Consider the following 19,516-nt stretch of genomic DNA (forward strand, 5'->3'; position numbering starts at 1 on the left):
TTCCTCCAGCCTAACGAGGAAATTAGGCTCTGAGCCTCTCCTCACACCATGTGCACTCCAGACTCTGGCTGTGTCAGTGACCTCCACTGCACTTGCTCCATTTTATCAGTGTCTTTCTCATACTGGGGAGACCCCTATAGTCCTAGCATGGTTTGATACCTGCTTAGTGCTTCATGTACCAGGCACCCAAGGGCAGGCACGGTGCCCCACTAGCCCTGATAAACACATGGAGATGGCCACCATCCCCTTCAGGGCACTGCTTTTTCTCCCCAAGGGAAGGCAGGGAGCAAAAGCTTCAGCAGGGAGGGAGCCTTGTGGCTTCAGAGAGCCGAACCTCCGGCATCTGACCCTGCTCAGGCAACGGGGGAGTGATGTACAAGCTGCAGGGCCAGCAAACAACTGGGCTTGTTCTCATCTTCCAGTGGGAGACCCCCCTGCTGTGGTTTCCCTCGTGGGCAATGCGAGCTGTAGCTGCTCTTGCTTCTAGCAAGAAGGGAGCAACAAGCCCACATGCATGGCTGGGCACACGGGTGCCTTGGGGAGCTGGGGGAAGGGATATACGGTCAGACGGGGACGGCTTCACTTGCAGACCCTTCTTCTGCCCCACAACGCAGCGGGCAGGGAAACAGAGCGACAGCGGCGGCTGGGCACGGCTTGGTGCTGGCGGGCAGCTGGCTGCCTGCCCCCCCCTTTGCTCTCTGCATGGCTTTTCCAAGGCGGCTCAACCTGCGGCACCTCCTGCTGCATCCCATCCTGATCTCCCTGGCTGGCCTGCCAAGGCACATCAGCGTTGACCTGCGGCAACTGGCCACCCACCCGCTGTGCCAAGGCATCTCACAGCAAGCCAAGCCCCCCTCCTGCTCCTAGCTTCCAGTGTCTTCCAAAACCAAGCTTATAGCCCTGCCCTGCTTCCTTACCCCAAGAGAGCAGGGGTGACAGCTGAATGCTGGCCTGGATGATAAGAGGAAATGTGAAATCCAAAGGATGTGAACTGGGTGTGAGGCAGGGTGCCGGGCTGTCCCCATGCTGTATCCCCCATCCAGCTGCCCTCTGCTATGAACCTCCCCCCTCAACAGAAGAGCATCTTTTGGGTCCTCATCCCTCTGCAGCACCCCCAGCCTGTGCCATTCCCCCCAGGATCCTCAGGACAGCTAATGCCCCCCCCCAGGTTGTCCCTTTTGACCTTGGCCCACTGCAGTCCTGGACATGGGGGAGAGGAGGGTCCGAAGGGGCTGGGGCTGGGCAAGCAGCGGGAGTTTTGGTGGTTGGTAAAGCACGAACATTGGGGTGTCTCAGTGCAGGGGCTGGGCACGGATGGAGGATGGGGGGGCAGGAAGGGACCCCAAGGTTGGGGGAAGGTGAGGAAGAGGAGCAGGATGGCGCTGTCCCATTACTTCCATTAGGGGAGGGAATCAAGGGGGGAGAGGGACAGATTACCCCGCCCCCCCAAAGGAAGCAGTGATGAGCTGCACGGGGGGGCTTCACCCAGCAGAGCAGGAGAAGCACAGACAGGATTGAGTGGGGGAGATGGCGGGGGGGATGGTAGTGGGGGGGGGGGTTGTCAGATCCTGCCGGGAGCAGATTGAACCCTTGGTGGGGAGAATGAATATTTAAATCTGAATTAAACAAAAGGGTGAGAACAGTTCTGAGGATTTCCCGGAGCACACTTGGTTGGAGGTGGGAGAGGAGTGGAATGGAAGGAAGGAGACCCCCGTAAATCCCCCCTCTCCCCAGTACCTCCCTGTCCTGAGCACCCCTCAGAGCGCTCCCGGCACCGGGTGGGCTGGGGGAGACGCAGAGCAGCCACGGAGGGACAGACCGGGGGGGGGGCGGAACGGATCGGAGATTGCAGGGGGTGCAGATCGAGGGTTGCGGGGTCACATCAGGGATGAGAAGGAAACAGATCGAAATGGGGAGGGGGGTGACAACGGCGACGCCGGGGCTTGGAAGATGCTGCAGGGAACGGGCTGGCAGTGATCGGCGCCTCCGATACAGCTCGGGCTTCACTTACCGGGAGTCGTCCCGATCCTAGCGCTCCCACTCGAGACCGAGCACACGCGTGACCCGGCGGCGCCTCTTGTCACCCGTCCGTCCCGTGGTGTCACCCCGCTGCCACCCCACCCCTTCGCACGTCTCTCCCCAAGCGGCAGCCCCACGAGCGGCACGTCCCGCGTGGGTCGCGCTGCGCTCCCAGGGGCCAAGTCCCCCCCATCCCCGGCCCCATAACCCCCCCAGCCCCGCTGCCGCCGGGCTCGCCCCCGCATCCTGCCGCCCACGCCGGGCTCTCGGGGGGCGGCCGGTGCCGGCGGTTCCCTTCCCCGGGAGCCCACTGGGGACCGGGAGGCAGAGACAAAGGCGGTAAAATATCCGTGCGCAGCTCCAGCCGCTCCGAGCCCCGCCGATCCCTTGACTAGATCGTTAGGGGATTATCCAGGACCTCATCACTTGGGGTCGGGGAGTCCGCCCCGTCCCGATACCGGGCGCCTACGGACGGCGCCGGCGGAGCTACCGGAGAGCTGGGGGGCAGCGAGGATCGTCCAGCGGCGGCACCGGGCCGGTACCGGGGAGGGGCGGGGGTCGCCCTGTGGGGGTCGGACGGGAAACGGGGCTCGGTCCGCGGCCGGCGGAAAGTTTCTGCCGGTGTCCCCCCCCCTCGCTGCGGGGGGAGCCCGGAGCCCGGTCCCCGGCGGGATCGCAGCCGAGGGCAGGAGGGGTCGGGGGCGGAGGAAGGCGGGGGCCGGGGGGAGTGGGGGGGGGTCTCTCGGTGCGTCCGCGCTGCTGGGCTCAGCTTTATCCGGGGCTGTAATCCCCCCTGCTCCGGTAATTAAAAACTCCGCATTACAAGGGAAACGGTGTGCGGGGAAATGTAATCAAGTCCGGAGGGGCTTAACCATCTGCTGAAGGTTAGGACCGGCACGGCGGGGGGACGCAGCCGGGGGATTTGGCAGCCGCCGCGATCCGGGCTCCTCTTAATACACCGCGGGGACCAGCGCTGCATCCGCGGGGTAACACCGGCTCCCGGGGCGCAGCGGGCAGCTCTCGGTCCGCCGCGGGCTCCCCCCGCCTTTAACGCGGCTCCGGGGCCGCGGTGGGGAAGGGGTTAAGCGACAGCCGCTTCTGGGGCCGGCACTGCGGTGCCGAAACCCTGGGGGGGCTCCCCCGCCGCCCCCAAAACTCCTTGGAAGTGCAAGGGGCTCGGATGGACGAGCGCGGCGGGTGGGCGCCGAAGGGGGTCTGCGGGGCCATGGGGGCCGGGGCAGGCTGCGGGCGGGGGCAGCTCTTCCTCCCCTCCCTCCTCCTCCTCCTCCTCTTCCTCCTGGCCGCTCCGCGCTCCGCGGCCGGGCAGCTGCGCTACGCCGTGCCCGAGGAGCTGGAGCACGGCGCCTTCGTGGCCAACCTCGGCGAGGACCTGGGGCTGGACGTGTCCACGCTGTCAGCGCGGAGGTTCCGCATCGTGGCCCGGGCCGGGGCCAGGCAGCACCTGGAGGTGAACCTGGAGAACGGGATCCTCTTCGTGAACGAGCGGATCGACCGGGAGGAGGTGTGCGAGGAGGGGGGCACCTGCCTGCTCCACCTGCAGCTGCTCGTCGAGAGCCCGCTGGAGCTGTACCGCGTGGAGGTGGAGGTGCTGGACATCAACGACCACGCGCCCACGTTCCCCTGGCAAGAGTACGTGCTGGAGGTGGCCGAGTCAGCCGTGCTCGGTGCCCGCTTCCCACTCGAGAGCGCCCAGGATCCTGACGTGGGTACCAACTCGGTGCACACCTACCAGCTCAGCCCCAACGGCTTCTTCTCACTCGAGGTGCAGACACGCAGTGACTCCAGCAAGTTTGCAGAGCTGGTGCTGGAGCGCGCCCTGGACCGCGAGCAGCAACGCACGCACCGGGTGCTGCTCACTGCTCTCGATGGCGGCATCCCCAGGCGCTCAGGCACAGCCCACATCCTCATCACAGTGCTGGACGCTAATGACAACGTGCCTGCCTTCGATCAGCCCTCATACAGAGTGAGCCTGCCTGAGGATGCCCCTGCCGGCACCCTGGTCATCCAGCTGAATGCCACTGACCTGGATGAGGGTCCCAACGGGGAGATCGAGTACTCCTTCAGTGGGCACGCACCACCCCGCGTCCGGGAGCTCTTCCGTGTGGAGCCCCGCAGTGGGCAGGTGCTGCTGAAAGGCCCCCTGGACTATGAACGGGCAAGCCTCCATGAGCTCTACGTGCAAGCCAAGGACCGCGGACCCTCGGCTGTGGCTGTGCACTGTCGGGTGCTTGTGCACCTCCTTGACGTGAATGACAACGCGCCAGAGGTGACCCTCACCTCTGTGTCCACGCCTGTGCAGGAAGATGCCCCAACAGGCACCGTCATCGCGGTCATCAGCGTTCTGGACCGGGACTCTGGGGACAACGGGCGCGTGAGCTGTGAGATCAGCCCCAACGTGCCTTTTGAGCTCCGCTCCTCCTTCCGCAACTATTACACCCTGGTGACCACAGAGGCGTTGGACCGGGAGGTAGTGCCTGAGTATAATGTAAGCATCACAGCGCGGGACATGGGCTCCCCTGCCCTGCTGACCCGCAGCACCCTCACCATCCCGGTGTCCGATGTGAATGACAACGCCCCACGCTTCCTCCAGCCCTCCTACAGCGTGTACGTGATGGAGAACAATGCACCAGGAGCCTCCATCTGCTCCGTCAGTGCCTTGGACCCCGACTGCCAGCAGAACGCCTATCTGTCCTACTCCATCGCTGATGGGCACATCCATGGCATGCCAGTGGGCACCTATGTGTCCATCAACTCGGACAGCGGGCACATGTACGCCCTGCGCTCCCTGGATTATGAGCAAATCCGCAGCTTCCAGATCCAGGTGCAAGCGCAGGACGCAGGCTTCCCCCCGCTCAGTGCCAACGTCACTGTTCACATCTTCGTGCTGGACCAGAATGACAACGCTCCTGTCATTGTGTCCCCCATGCCACGCAACGGCTCTGTGGCTACCGAGCTGGTGCCGCGGTCAGCTGGGCCTGGCTACCTGGTGGGCACGGTGTCAGCAGTGGACGCGGATGCAGGGCTGAACTCCCGCCTCTCCTACCAGCTCCTCCAAGCCACCGACTTCACCCTCTTCAGCCTGGCGCCGGACACGGGCGAGCTGCGCACCCTCCGCTCCTTTCTGGAGCAGGACGCAGCCCGGCAGCGGCTGGTGGTGCAGGTGCGTGACGGGGGGCAGCCAGCGCTCTCAGCCACCATGTCCCTCTTGCTCTCTGTGGTGGAGACCATGCCTCAGACTCTCTCTGACTTCAGCAATTTCAGCCTCCCCCCAGAGGACTCCTCCTCCTCCCCACTCACACTCTACCTCCTTGTCTCCCTGGGCTCCATCTCCTTCACCTTCCTCCTGGCCATCCTCATCCTCACAGCCATTCGGTGCCGTGGAGAGCAGCGCTCCTGGAGACGTGGCTGCCGCTGCTGTCCCAGGCCCAGGTCCTCCCCTGATAGCCTCAAGACATCCAACCTCACAGCACAGCCCACCTCGGGCACAGCCGCCCACCTTGATGTCCCCGATGGTGGTCCCCCGGGCTACTGCTACAAGCTTTGCCTCGGTCCCGAGTCTGCCCAGAGCGACTTCATGTTCCTCAAACCCTGCAGCCTGCCCCGCAACAACGAGAAAGGCCCTGGGAACCTGCCGGCTGCTGGGAAGCAATCCCGTCCCAGCCAGCAATTCCATGTCTCCAAGCAGGTAAGGGGGGCACGCTGGGCTCACCAAACTCCTCTGGGACCCCCAGTCCCATCCCTGAGAGGTCTCATCCCTAAACCTGTGGGAGAAAACCGGCACTGATTTACCCAGAGGATAACCGGTACCTTTGATCAGTGCAGGAATCAGGATTAGGCTGTGGGAACCCTCCACTGAGCTTTCCCCTGTGGGTGCAACCACCAGGGAAAGCTGGACTGGGGTGAGAGGAAATCCCCTCCCCCACCACCTTTAGCGTGCATGAGAGGCAATGGAGCTGCGCTGGTGCCTGGGGGTGGGGCGGTGGAAGTGGCATCTCCTTTGTGTCAGCAATTTGCCATGGGACACTTCTCTGCTTCCCCCATGCCAGTGAAGGGGCCACAGTGTCCCAGGGCAGGACCTGGGGCCAGTCCCAGCCCCTCTGGCACTGACCGTGTCCCCATTCTGGCACCCAAGCCCTGGGCCGTGCCACTGGGGAGGGAGTGGGCAGTTTGGGGAGGGATTTTGATGTCAACATTTGTTAGGTACTGAAACGAGGAATGTCTAATTTTCATGATGAAAGGCTCTTCCCAAAACACGATTACAAGGATGGAGAGTGATGAGGCATCTAATCCACTTATATCTGACTTAATAAAACAGCCCTTCCAAGGAGAGCACAGGACCCTGCCAACAGGCTCCTCCTGTGCTTCACCTTGCACAGCTGGACTCACTTGTCTTAACGTGTTAACGGGACTTTCCCCTGGTTGTTTTCAGCCCTCCAGGACAGTGGGTGTGCAGACAATTTCTGAACCTCTCACCCTTATGAGCCTGAGACCCAGGTTAAGCTGTCATCACACCTGCAGGAAAGGTTTTTAAAAGTAACAGGAATAGGAGAAGCCCTGCTCTCTTCTCAGAAGGACAGAACTTGGCAATTAAACTCCCACAGGTGGAGAGCAAGTGTCTCCATCTGTGACAACCCCAGTGCCTCAGGAGGGCGGAGAAGCCCGGGAACAAGCAGACTGGATCAGCTGTGCCTCAGTTTCCCTGTCTATAAAATGGGAATGTGCTGCTTGCTTCTGCACAAGAAGAGGGCAGAGAAGAGACAGGATCTTACCCCCCCTGCTCACTGAAAATTAAGAGTTGTTCCCAGTAACACATCTTCCCCCTCTGTGTTTTGCAGGTCAAGCAGCCCAACACGGACTGGCTGCCCCCCAGCATGCAGCGACCTGCCCTGAAGAGGTACCAAACCCGGCGGGTGTGGGTGGAAGGGGATGTGGGGTCTGGGAGGTTCTCGCTGATGCAGCGTTGAATTGGTCTCTTCCCTTTAGCTCCCAGAGCCTGGAGGACATGGGCGAAATCCGCAGGGCCCTGCAGAAGGAGCATGAGAGGCTGTGCACGTTGGTGACCCCTGTCTCCGGTTAGTGCTGGGGGTCTGGGGTGGGGAAGGCCAGACCCACTTGGTGTCCCTGGGCAGGGATGCAGTGGCCCACACACATCCCTGCTCCTAGCAGTGTGCCCAGGGATGCCCAGGCCCCCGGGAAGGAGGGAGGGTGGTGACACATGGCTGTAGGCTTGCACCCTGGGACAGACGTGTCCTGAGCAGTGGCTGTGCCCTTCCCCAAGCCAGTCTCACCCACCCCTTTCTTCCAGAGTTTCAGAAGGCCTCGGCAGGTGCCAACAGCATCTGGGCACCCCAGCACAGCCCCTTGTACCCGGGGCACATCCCGGCCCTGGATTATCAGCACAACGTCTACATCCCCGGCACCCCCACTCTGCTTTCCAGCAAAGACGGGCCCCTTTTCCCAGGCCAGGAGAACAGAAACAGCTTCTCCACCTTTGGCAAGAGGAAGAAGATGACAACTTACTGCGACATGCCCGACGGCGTGGTCATCAACAACGACCTGAAATAGTGACCAGTGCTGGGCCTGGATCACCTGCGTTGTTTCAGCTGCTGGGTCCATCTGCAGCACGCAGCTCCACGCGGGGACCACCTGGGAGTTTGCAGGGCTGCTGAGATGGTGGCTCACCGAGGTGTGGAGAAAGGAGCAAGAGACTGGGAGAGGGTAGGGCAGGGGGATTGGGTGTGTTTCTCCCATCTCCTTCTGCAGAGCTGCTGGCAGCAGGTGCTGCTGGGGGTCCGGACGACCAGATTTCAGCAAATCTGCCTTGAGTTTTCCCATTCCTATCCATCTCTGTAAATGTTGTCACTTTTTGTCTTGTCTGGCTGTGTGAATATATTGAGCTGCATGCCTGTATTTCTGCCCCAGGAGGCACGGACAATTTGCACAGACCGAGCCTGGTCCAGGCAAGCCTGGTGCTACGAACGAGGGCAGCAACCACTGCTCTGCCCTGAGACCCAGCGGGACGCATTGCATGTCCAGAGCACGAGTTGGTGTCTGGCTTCTCCAGAAAGTGAGTGAAAGACCCAGCCATTACAGGGGCTTCCCTTTAAACCATGACCTGACACTAGCAGGGCTGGAGACCAGAAGTCCAGGACACAGCCAGGACTTGCTCTGAGAACAGCATGAGAGATGCACAAGGTGAGGCTTTGCTGGGTAACTCTCTAGCCCAAGGCAACCCCATGTGAAAGGCAGAGTTTCCAGACATCGGAGGAACCCAGCACAGTGATGGGTCCTCTCCCCTCCTCCTGCCTTCACCTGCATCTCGTTTTTCTGAGAGCCTCGGACAACCGCCTTGGGGCCCCACTTGCACAGGACACATGCCTCCCGCTGCTCCCTGCTCCTCTTCAAGGTCTTCTACCAGGCTGCCAGGAGCCCTCAGGGGCCGGACTCCAGCCCCAGAACTGTCTCTCCCCCACCCTGCTCACCCCCCACCTGTCCACCCAGTCTGTCTGCCAGCGTTGCCAACCGCTCACCTGTCACCAACCCATCTGTGCAGAACATGACAGCTCTTTCTAGAACAAGTTTGTTTCACGGTGTCTGATTTGTACCAATAAATTGTATTTTAATAGCTCACCCTGGCTCCTGGCTGTCCCTGAGCCCCAGCTGCACCCCATGCAGGGGTCATGGTTGAGCTGTCAGAGCAGGGCTCTCAGCTCCAGCACACGTGTGTGTCCCTCAGGCCTCCTTCACTGCTGGAGTGGCTCACGAGAGCTCATTTAATTCACTTCACCCAGAGGCTGGGGGCTTGAGGTCTCCTCTCTGTATTCAGGAGCACTTTGGGGTCACGGCCAGGCATGGGCAGAGAGTCATTAAAGGTAACGGAGATGCCTTGAACTGCTGGGGATAGGGGCTGGATCTGGTAATGGCTTATTGTTATTATTGTGCATTGCTTTCTATGGCTCATTTGAGCTTTCCCCTAGATGCTTGCCACCCACCAGCTTGCCACAAGAGCAGCAGGAATGCAGGAGGAGATGTGTGTCTGGGGTAGGCACCGACTGGGAACAGGCAAGCCTGTATCTGCTGGGGGGATCTTGGTGGGGTGGGGGAAGGAGCTCACCTTTGGATGAGGTCCTGAGAAGGTCACGCTGTGGCTGTCCTCCTCCTACCACCTGCTTGTTCAGTGTTGGGCTTGGGGAGGCTGCAGTGTGGCTTTTGGGATTAACCCAGAAAAGTCCTTGTCTGCAAGCAGGTAATGTGCTCTCTGGTGGCGGCGGGGGCAGGCAAGAACTTGTAAAGGGGCCCTTGGGAATCAGAGCAGCAGGAGGACTGGGCTTTGGACATGAAAGAGACAAGGCTGCTGCTGGTGGCTTCAGTCCCAGCTCACATCTGCCTGTCTGTGAGCAGACTGAAGATTCCCTGTCCCAGTTAGAAGGTAGAGTGAAGGATTTGATGCTGCCAAGTGGATTCTGCAATGGCCTCTGCAGTGTGTTAAGGATAAAAAAAGAACACAAAACAGCTACTGCCTGAGATCCTGTACTGCATTAGCCTGTTTCACTGCTTCAAAAGACAAGAGAATTATGCAAAGTGATACAATAAAATTAATAACAGCCTCAAGAAGTAATAAAAACATCAAATGGACTTGACTCCTTGAGGGAGCAGCAAGCATCTCCCTCTCCCAGATTAGCTCTGGTAATAACTTCCCTGCCATTTTCAGGTGGTGCTGGCTGGGTGTTAGGAGAGTACTGCAGCCCCTCTGCAACTCATGCAACCTATTTACTTGGTGTGTGAGCCCCACAGCACCCAGGATCTAAAAGAATGCACGGAGCCATTGAGTTGGAGTCACAGGTGATAGTCCCCAAAGGGAGGTCTCAAAAGTTAGCACCTAAGCCATAGGCGTTGGAAATGAATGGTTAGCACACCTGTCCTTGGGAATTCATAGCCTTTGCCACCTCCCCAGGACTGTGTCACTCTCTAGAGCATTTCATTGGCATCTCTTTTACCCCTACCAAAGTTAAACCGACCATCAGGAAGTTGCCTCCCTCTGCTCTCCATTGCTCTGGGACATCCTCACCCAGGAGAAGTCACAGGTACAAACACACACACACACATCTGTGCCTCTTGCTGATCCCTGGGTGGCACCACAGCTCAGGGCAAGTATCCTCCAAACAGTGTTTTGGGGTTAGCACACCCCCAGCCCAGGCCCCAGCATCCCTCTTCCCTGAGCATCTCTTGCTACTTTGTTGGAGGAAATCCTGCACTAACATTCTTCAATTTCAGTCTCTCTCCTGGATCAACATATCAATGAAAAGGGCAATAAAAAGGGATTTGCTTTAGTGGAGGTAGCACTTAAACCTAACTACAACTGCACTGCTATGTCTTCCTCGGAGGGTATGCCTGGTCAGAATGGTCGCTCTAAAACATCTTCCTCTGATGATCTTCCATAGGGACAGGTCGTCATTAAAAATGCAAGGTCTTTGCCCTGCAACCAGTTATTTTTACAACTTTTCCTGTGCTTACACTCCTGCACAGTTCATGAGCATTAGCTGATTTCTGCAGCCTGGTAATGCACTGGGCATGAGAGCTGCTTCAGAGACATGCTCAATGCTCTCTATATGCTCTACTCATACTTCCCAGCTCTCTCAGAGATCCAGAGGCAAATCTGGCTTTCAGGGGCCTGCCAACCAGCTTGAGCTTTGCTTCTACAACAGTGGGAAAGCTGCCATGTGGTGCAGTTGGCTGCAAAATGCTGCAGGCCATGTTAAGCAGGCACATCATGCTTCTGGGCAACAGCACAAATCAGGCTTTCTTTGTGCTCTTGCTATTGCTGAGTAGACTCTTAGGTAGGAAAGATTACTTATTTCTTTGTAATGACTTAAAAGTGTATAGCAGAGAGATGAATCTAGAGGCAGAGAGAAAAGTGGTCAGAAAGGACATGGAGAGGCTGGTGCCCAGCTCTGCCCAGATCTGCAGTGCACGGAGTCAAGCCACAAAGAGTAAAGCCCCAGGAAGCCCTCATGGAGATCCAGCACTCGGCTGGGTCAGGTGGGGTAGAGCCAGGAGTATGTGCGGTCTCAGCTTCCCAGAGGGATCCGTGTCAGCAGGACAGACCTACAGTCCCTGAGGACCTGGGGGGTGCATTGACCTTGGAGGGGTCTGGATCCAGCCAAAGTCTGTGGCACTCAGTGGTTAATTCCAGGCTCTGGTGATGCTATGCCTTCATTTATTTTTCTTCTGTTCTGACCTGTAGAAGACGCAGAACGATCATTCTTTAATTTAGCCAAGAATGGGTCCAGGCCCTTCCTGATTTCTTTTCAAATTGCCTCAGTGTCTTAAATATCTCCCTGGACTCATCCTACAGAGCAGCCCGCTGCTCTTGGCTGCACACACACACACACACACACACACAACTCTTTTTGTTTGCAGAAATAAACATCCTCTAGCTTTTGTCATAATAACGTAGCCTCTGCCACTCTGAAAAATCATCTGCATGATTGTCATGTGTTGATTTTCTCTGCTCCTTTGCACCTTTTCTTTCTTTTTTTTTTTTTTTTTTCATTTCCTTTTTTCTTTTCTTCTTTTTTTTACTGCTCTGAAAACATCAATTCCTGCCTCCTCCGCAGAGATCAGATGAAGAAACCGGCCTGGGCTAAGTGAGGCTTTTGCCTCCCCAGTTTCTGTATAATGTGTTTTCAATCTAAGTGGTGGAAATGTCACTGACTCTGTTTGCAGCGTTCACTCAAGTGGAATTAATGTTTCTTGTTAGTGATAATATGACTTAATCATCTTAATCATTGTGAGACAGAAGCAGACACCTTTGTGTATTGAATAACTTATGACACACTGGACCAAAAAGCACAAAAGAAGGCTTTGAAAATAAATTAAATATGACCTCTAGTACAGCCTGCACTTCAACTAATGATTCCTCTCCCATGCAATTCAATGATTTACAAATCTTACATTTGAATAAATGATACATTTTTGCATGTTTTAAACAATAGCAGCAATTTTTATTTCAGCATTTGGAATTCAAAGTGTTTCTCCAATGCCAGGAAGCAGGGTAAACATGTTCATGTTAAACGGATTGAAAAATAAAACATTTGTGCAGTCAACCATCAGAAATACATCAAGAGGATCTGGAGGCAATTGTGATGAGATATTTATTTTAATTCATTGCTAGGAATACCTACAAAAACAGGTGAAAAAAATGCATTGGAAGAAATGAAGTGAGAGCAAAGATTCTCAGAAGGGTCTCTAAGGTCTTCACATCAAATCTGTTCATTCCAGTAATGTCTACAACAGAAATGTCATCAAATAGCTCCAGAAATGTCTTATCATACATTTTGCCTGCATGGAAAATAAATCCTATTTATACAAAGGAAAGAGAAGAAGAAAAAGCAACCGTCAATCAAGAAAAACATAATGAGTATTAGCAGGATTTCAGATAGGCCAAGATGTAGAGAGCCTGTAACTGAGGGCTGCATGTGAAATAGGAGAGTGGGGTTTAAATAGCTATGTGAACCCAGAGAAAAGATGAGCTGTCTAAATTGGTCCTGTTCTGCTGCAATGAATCATTGGATGTCTGTACCCAAATTTTTCCCTAAAAAGCACTGGAGTTCACTGTGGTGCAAACAATAAAGCAGATATCTCTAGGGGGATTTGTTTCAACAAAAGTCCATCTGCAATTCAGAGGTCAGTTTAGACTCTAGCATCACAGAGACATTTAAATTTCTTTCTGCAAGTTTCAGGGGATGGAGGGGGTAGAGAGGGACGGGACGGGGAGGGTTGCCCGAACTGCTAATTGGGTTAGTTTGAGTTAAAGGAGTTAACAAAGCAAACTTTGCCATGAACTGTCCCCCTCTTGCTCCTGCAGTGCTCAGTGCTGTAGCGCCCCAGCAGGTTCAGAAGCGTCCCGGTTTGCAGCCTTCCTTCACCACAAGGATGCTCTGCTCCCTCCTGTTACTGAAGTATTTACAGACAGGTCACTTGTTGCAGTCAGGGCTGCACTATTGCCAGCCTGTCCCAGGCCACTGCTTTTGTTCTGTGCTCCCTGCACACCATTTCCACATCTTCTGCACTTCCCTGGAACCCTGTGACTTATTCTGTGGGACTGTCCCACCTTTTTCTAAGCCTACATCAATTTATAATTTCATGAGTCTCCTCTTAGTTCTCATGTCCATTATTCCTTGGTGTTTTAGCTAAAAGAAAAATTTTATTTTGGTTTGTTTTCCAAAATTTCAAGGACCCTAGGATTTATTTCTTGTGTCAAAGAGACGTTCCTGTTTTTCATCCAGCTTATTGCAGCTCTTGCTCTTCAGTTGTTCACTCTGTATTGACTAAACCTCCAAATTTCCCCTGAGTGCAAATGGAACAACTCTACCCAGCTCACTTGAATACACACACTTTCAGTGATCCAAACATGCAGAGTTTGATCTGGGGCTGAATCTCATCCCTAGGATCCCACTTGTCCCCAGTCTTTTCCTTGACTATCATTTATCAGAAGTGGAGATAAAGCCCTGTGTGTACAGCACCTGTCTGTCACCAACATTTTAGCAGAGACCAGAGGAACAGATCTGCTATTTGCTTTGAGTCTCCCCTAGAAAACCAAACTTCAGGAATGCAATCCTGGAATCAGTTGCTAAAGGTAAAGCTTTGTTTTTCTGGTGCCAGGTGATGCAATGTTATACTCATTTTGCTTTCCTAAACCTGCTTTCTTCCCTTTAATTTCCTTCTGCAAAGCTCTCTGCGAGTTGCCCCAGTATCTACAGAGCTCTTTAGCCAGCCCTGAATCCTTTTCCCATGTTCCCCAGGAGCTCTCTTGGCTAGTTATGCCACATGGAACGAGCCATTTGATGCCATCAGTGCCTGTCAGATGACATTCACCATGACTGTCATGTTCCTTTGATGTCTGGACAGCCTTCAGCTTCATCCTCCCTTCACTGCTGGGTCCACACTCATCCCCTCTTTCCTGCCTCCCCTTTCTTTTGGCTCAAGTTTTACAGCTGCTGTTGTTTCCTAGTGAGGCTGGATCAAACCTGACTCTGCTTTGAGCAGGAGGCTGACCTAAAGGCTGCCAGACATCCCTCTCAGCTTCAGTAATCATGTGAATCCATGAAGACTCCTGCAACCTGCTAAATCCCTGGTGAAACAGTGCCACTCACATGTCACCTCCCTGCTGCACCCCACCACCAGCACCCAGTCAGGACAGACACATCCAATCTGCTATGCTTGTGTCTGCTGACCCTCTCCTGGGCAGCACGGTGCTGTCTGCACATCTCCCTGAGGTGGGGGTCAGCTCCTCGTATATATTCTGTGGTTTCACAACTTTCCTTCACCAGTTCAGTGACTTACAGCCCAGGAGTGTCACCACTCATGATAGCTGCTGGTGACCAGAACAGAGGCCTGGGGAGGGAGGCTTTTCCTTGGCACGGTCTGATGACCCTCTCCCTGAGCCACACCACAGGGAGCTCTGTGCTGGACATCACTGCTGACCAGCAAGATGCTTCCAATCCGGCAAGGCAGGAGCCAGAAATTCACTTTTGCTCCTCTTACCTTGGAAACCAGTAGGGGCAAGTTAAAGGCTCTGTGTTAGCTATGCATTCCTTACAAAGATTAAAAATAAATTAAAATCTGGGATCAGAATTGCGGGGTGGGACAGTCTGGGAACATGATGTAGACCCTCATGTCTTCCCCCAGGGAAGGGGAAGCAGTGTCTGCTGCAGGAACGAGGAGGGAAGACCACTCTGAGAGCCACTCGTGAAAGGGTCGATTCTGCTGGCATGGAGAAGTTTCTTTGCAAAAAGACCTCCCTGCACAGATAGTAAATGGAAATGGAGTGAGAAATGAGCACAGCAAAACATCACTAAAGTTTGCTGCTGCCTGCAGGTGAAATTCAAGTTAAAAAGATTAAAGCAAACAAACAACAAACAGACAACCTCCTTTCCACGTAGATTACATTGCTGGAGAAGCTCTGAGCCCTGCAAGGCATATGAGTTGCCTGCCTTAAGGTTCCTTCCCTGGGGACTCTGCCTGGGATAGCTCCATCCATTTATCCCTGACTCCTGGCATCTACATAACACACTCACAGAGAGAGTTATTAGTTTAATTTTCTTGTGAATTACAACAGGGGCACAGAGAATTAGAAAGGACTTTTTTTTTTTTTTTTTTTTTTTTTTTTTATTATCATTACTTTTTGTTTTCCAGTTGAGAGATTGTAAATGAGGCTATTCATCCTGCTAGCATCAGTAGGGACCCAAACCCAAGCCTTTCTGGAGTAATTGGTTTCTGATGAGCAATCGCTTGTAAAACCAATAGCAAAAGCAGGAAGCAAAATATAAATTCTCCCTCTACATGCCGAGCTTTTCATTAGGATTGTGTGTCTGGCCTCTTTCTGGGATTCGGTGGAAAAGCCAAAAAGTGGTAAACAAGGCAGCAGCCTAAGCCTGAGAAGGATCTTGTACTAGCAAAAAATTAGGAGAACAGCACTGTCCAGTGCCCCTGGGGACAGATAAAGCAGTCACAGAAACTCTCAAGCTACATCTTTCCAAGCCAGAGAGAACAGATCTCGGAAGCATGTTTCCACGTGGGGCAGACCTTGATGCAGTGCTGCCCAACAGAGAACAAAAGACTGAAGAAGGCAAAGAAAAATTAGAGACCAGGGACAGGTGTCTGAGCTGCACATGGAACCAAGGAGGGCTGTCTGGTGGAAATTTGCAGCCTTTGGTATCCTGCATATGCAAAATATAATGGACCTTGCTGTTTGGATTTGTTACAAGGGTTGAGACTGTGAGTCTGGCTTCAGTTATCTTTTTTTTTTTTTCCTCGTTCCAACTGAGGAGGCTGCTAATCTGCCCTGGCTTTTGTTTCCCTGATGAATGCTATGGTGCTTAAAGCTTGATCTGTTTATTTATTTTGGTGGCAAATTACATATCAATCCAGAAGCTGCTTTCAGTGTTTTCTAGGTTGGGATTACGAGACTCTCGTTCATTGGCTTAACTGGATTGCTTGCTGCTTTATTATTCAGTAAAATCTGTTGGCACACATACAGCTGGTTGTTGCCTTAAAGATGAGTGGAGAATAGCAGGGCTGACAAAGACAGAACATTTTTAAACTCATGTACACAAAAAAAATATTTCACGTGCATCAAAAGAATGATTTAGGCATATTTTTAACAAAGCAAACGAATAAAGCAAAACCCTCCAAACAAACACCTTTTTTCATGTTTCTGGTGCTGAAAGCTGATCCCAAGGAAACCAACAACCAACAAGTAGTCAGATCACTGATTAGACCCAGACCTGGGCAGCCAGCTTAAAGCAAAGAGGAGTGGAGCAGGTGATGCCCAGCCATCTCTTCCCAACTCCATTCTGTGATTCTGTGATCACAACAGGTCAGCTTTTCACTTTTCCTCACCCTATAGTGATGGAGGTGTCATTGTGGCTGCAGCAAAAACTCAGTCAATACAGAGATTTCCATATTTCCACCTGATTTGCTTGCAACATGTATGCCAGTGCAACACTGTGCAGCAGTCAGATAAACCAGTCTCTGCTTTTCCCATTTGCAGCCAAGCTCTACAGGAGTCCTGGATGTACCCAGTCCTAACCATGCCTTGCTACTTGTCTCACACCAGCTGGGCTCTGATGACTGCCCTGGTTTTTGAGCTTTTTCCCTCAAACATCAGGCAACATTGTAACCTTGGTACTGTTTGAGCAAATGTTGTTCTGTGACAATACCCAGCATCGGTTACTCAAGCTTAACCACTGGGAGTTTGGGAATTATACGACATAGAGAAGAGCAGAACATAGCTCAGAGTGTAGTGTGACCCAGGAGAGCTGGAAGAGGACAAGCCATCCCCAGCAGCTTTTCAAATCACAGAAGTCCCTGGAATTGCTGATCACCCAAGCCTTTTTGCCTGCCACGCGGGCAGGGGCTGTACCAGATTTGTACCCTAGAGACCAAAGCGTGCGATGGGAGGCTTGTGCCTTCCTGCCAAACTGCACAAGGGCAACACCAGGGCATGATCCTGCACTGCTGGTACCTGTGTAGAAGTCTGCATGAACAGGAGAGTCTGCAGGCAAGGAAGCTTTTTCCCTACTCCAAACAGCTGGCCCATGAACCCTGCTTCCCTTTGCTTTCTCTCTTCCCCATACACTTCCACGTGCCCTTACTCCTGTCAGAGCCAAAGTTCCCAAATGACTCTTACATGTACACGCAGTCTGAGCTTCTGAGCACACTCCCATTTGTTTTTTTACTGGGATGTGTCTGTCCTGAGCTGATGGCTGATCCTTTCACTCTTGAGGTGATTATATGTGATGGTTTTACTCAGGTGGGCATTGAGATGGGGATGACAGTTGAGAGAAGTAACAGGCAAAACATGGACTGGATGTTTTTTATGAATGTAGCAACTGTGAAGAATTCAAGAAAGTAGTAATTATGAGGAATATGTTCCATACTAGTGTGGTGAAGGGACGAGGGGTGGAGTGTGTGTAAATTGTCCACTTTGTCAGTGTTGTGATGACATTATGTTTATTTTGGTGTGGGGAATTCTTTTTCTTTTTGATGTAATTGAACTTTGTGAAGACTGTGATGATTGTGACGAAAGAGTATATTGTGATTATTCTTAAATATGCTTATCACAGAGGTGAGGAGTGGAATGCAATGGGTTTACATGGCAAGGTTTTTGGAATTGGGGGACCATAGGGGTGGCTTCTGTGAGAAGAATCAAGAAGCTGCTCCATGTTAGGTAAGGGCCCCACTGATGGCCAGCACCAAGCCAGTAAGTGATGCTGTTTGCTCCTCTGTGAGAAAAAGGAAAGGAAAGGAAAGGAAAGGAAAGGAAAGGAAAGGAAAGGAAAGGAAAGGAAAGGAAAGGAAAGGAAAGGAAAGGAAAGGAAAGGAAAGGAAAGGAAAGGAAAGGAAAGGAAAGGAAAGGAAAGGAAAGGAAAGGAAAGGAAAGGAAAGGAAAGGAAAGGAAAGGAAAGGAAAGGAAAGGAAAGGAAAGGAAAGGAAAGGAAAGGAAAGGAAAGGAAAGGAAAGGAACAGCTGGGAGAGAGAGACAATCTGGGAGTGAGAACAAGTCCTGAAGGCACCAAGGTCAGTAAAGAATCAGGAGGAGAGGTGTTCCAGGTGCCAGAGCAGAAGTCCCCTGTGGCCTGTGGTGAGGACCATGGTGAAGCAGAATGTCCCTCTGCAGCCCATGGAGTACCATGGTGGAGCAGGTGGACCTGCACTGAAGGAGGCTGTAGCCTGTGGAGGACCCCCACCGGAGCAGGCCCCAGGCTGGATCTATTGCCTGTGGAGAGGAGCCCACACAGGAGTCGGTGACCTGGCAGGAGCTGCTGCCTGTGGGGGACCCAGGTTGGAGCAGAGTGCTCCTGATGGATGGACCCCATGGTATGGACCCATATGGGAGCAGTTCTTGAAGAGCTGCTGCCTGTGTGAAGCACACACAGGATCAGTTTGGGAAGGACAGCATCCTGTGGGAGGGATCCCACGTGGAGCAGGGACAGAGAGGGACTGAGAAGGAGAGGCAGAGGCCAAGTACTATAGACTGATCACAACCCCCATTCCCCTGTTCCCTTGTGCCACTCAGAGTGGATGGGGGGAAGGTGTTTTGGGTTTCTTTCCTTTGTTTCTCACTTCTCTAGCTTGTTTGCAACAGGCAATAAATTTTATTATCTCCCTACTCTGAGTCTGTTTTGCCCGTCACAGTAACTGTTGAGTGATCTCCCTGCCCTTATCTCAACCCTTGAGCCCTTTGCATCATATTTTCTCCTCCTTTCCCTTTGAGGAGGGGGAGTGAGAGAATGGTTGTGGTGGAGCTCAGCTGCCCACCCAAGTAAAACCACCACATTATAATTAAAAAAAAAAAAAAAGAAGAAGAAGCAGAAAGCGAATCCTTCACACTTTTTTTTTTTTTCTTGCTTGTTTGTTTTGTTACTATGTTCTACTTTGTAATTTTCAGTATTTTGGCTATCTTTCATATTTCCCTCTTTCCAAATTCAGCAATGAAGAGGTCAAGATTGAAAAATTCACACAATAAGAGATCACATCATTATACATTCATTTTAAATGTGTGTTGTTTAAAAATATTTACTCACTGGTGACAATTTCTCAAAGGCTTGAAGTGGTGCATGATAGAAAAACTTCTTTTATCAAGCCAGACAACATTTTTGTTGCTGCTGTTGGTTTTGCTCTTTTTGTGCTTTATATTGTGACCTCAGTCTAGGAAACTCAGTGAGGACATAGGTGTTTGGGAAGTCAGTGAGAGGAAAAAGGAGACGGTGCTCATGGCTTGCAGAGCTTCTGCACAGAAAAGGAGAGTGGAAGAAAAAAAATAGTTGTGGTGAGAGATTTGTCTAAATGAACAGCCTATGAGAATTTCTGAACTGGGAGAATATTTGCAGTTGATGTTACAGAAAGATGGAGAAAATATGAGGGAAACTGAATAAAATACCCACTGGGAACCCTTTACCAGTGTTGAAAT

At 52.9% G+C, this 19,516-nt stretch overlaps 1 protein-coding gene across 1 annotated transcript; it reads left to right on the plus strand.

The window, feature by feature from the left end:
* The first annotated feature begins 2,753 nt into the window (after positions 1-2,753).
* Positions 2,754-8,670, plus strand: LOC101801690 (protocadherin-10-like). Its single transcript, XM_027468321.3, has 4 exons — positions 2,754-5,725; positions 6,876-6,934; positions 7,024-7,112; positions 7,346-8,670. The coding sequence occupies exons 1-4, from the start codon at positions 3,200-3,202 to the stop codon at positions 7,603-7,605; spliced, it is 2,934 nt and encodes a 977-aa protein (XP_027324122.3). The 5' UTR covers positions 2,754-3,199; the 3' UTR covers positions 7,606-8,670.
* The last annotated feature ends 10,846 nt before the right edge of the window (positions 8,671-19,516 follow it).

The sequence above is a fragment of the Anas platyrhynchos genome, chromosome 14, assembly GCF_047663525.1.
Source record: "Anas platyrhynchos isolate ZD024472 breed Pekin duck chromosome 14, IASCAAS_PekinDuck_T2T, whole genome shotgun sequence".
Classification (NCBI taxonomy): domain Eukaryota; kingdom Metazoa; phylum Chordata; class Aves; order Anseriformes; family Anatidae; genus Anas; species Anas platyrhynchos.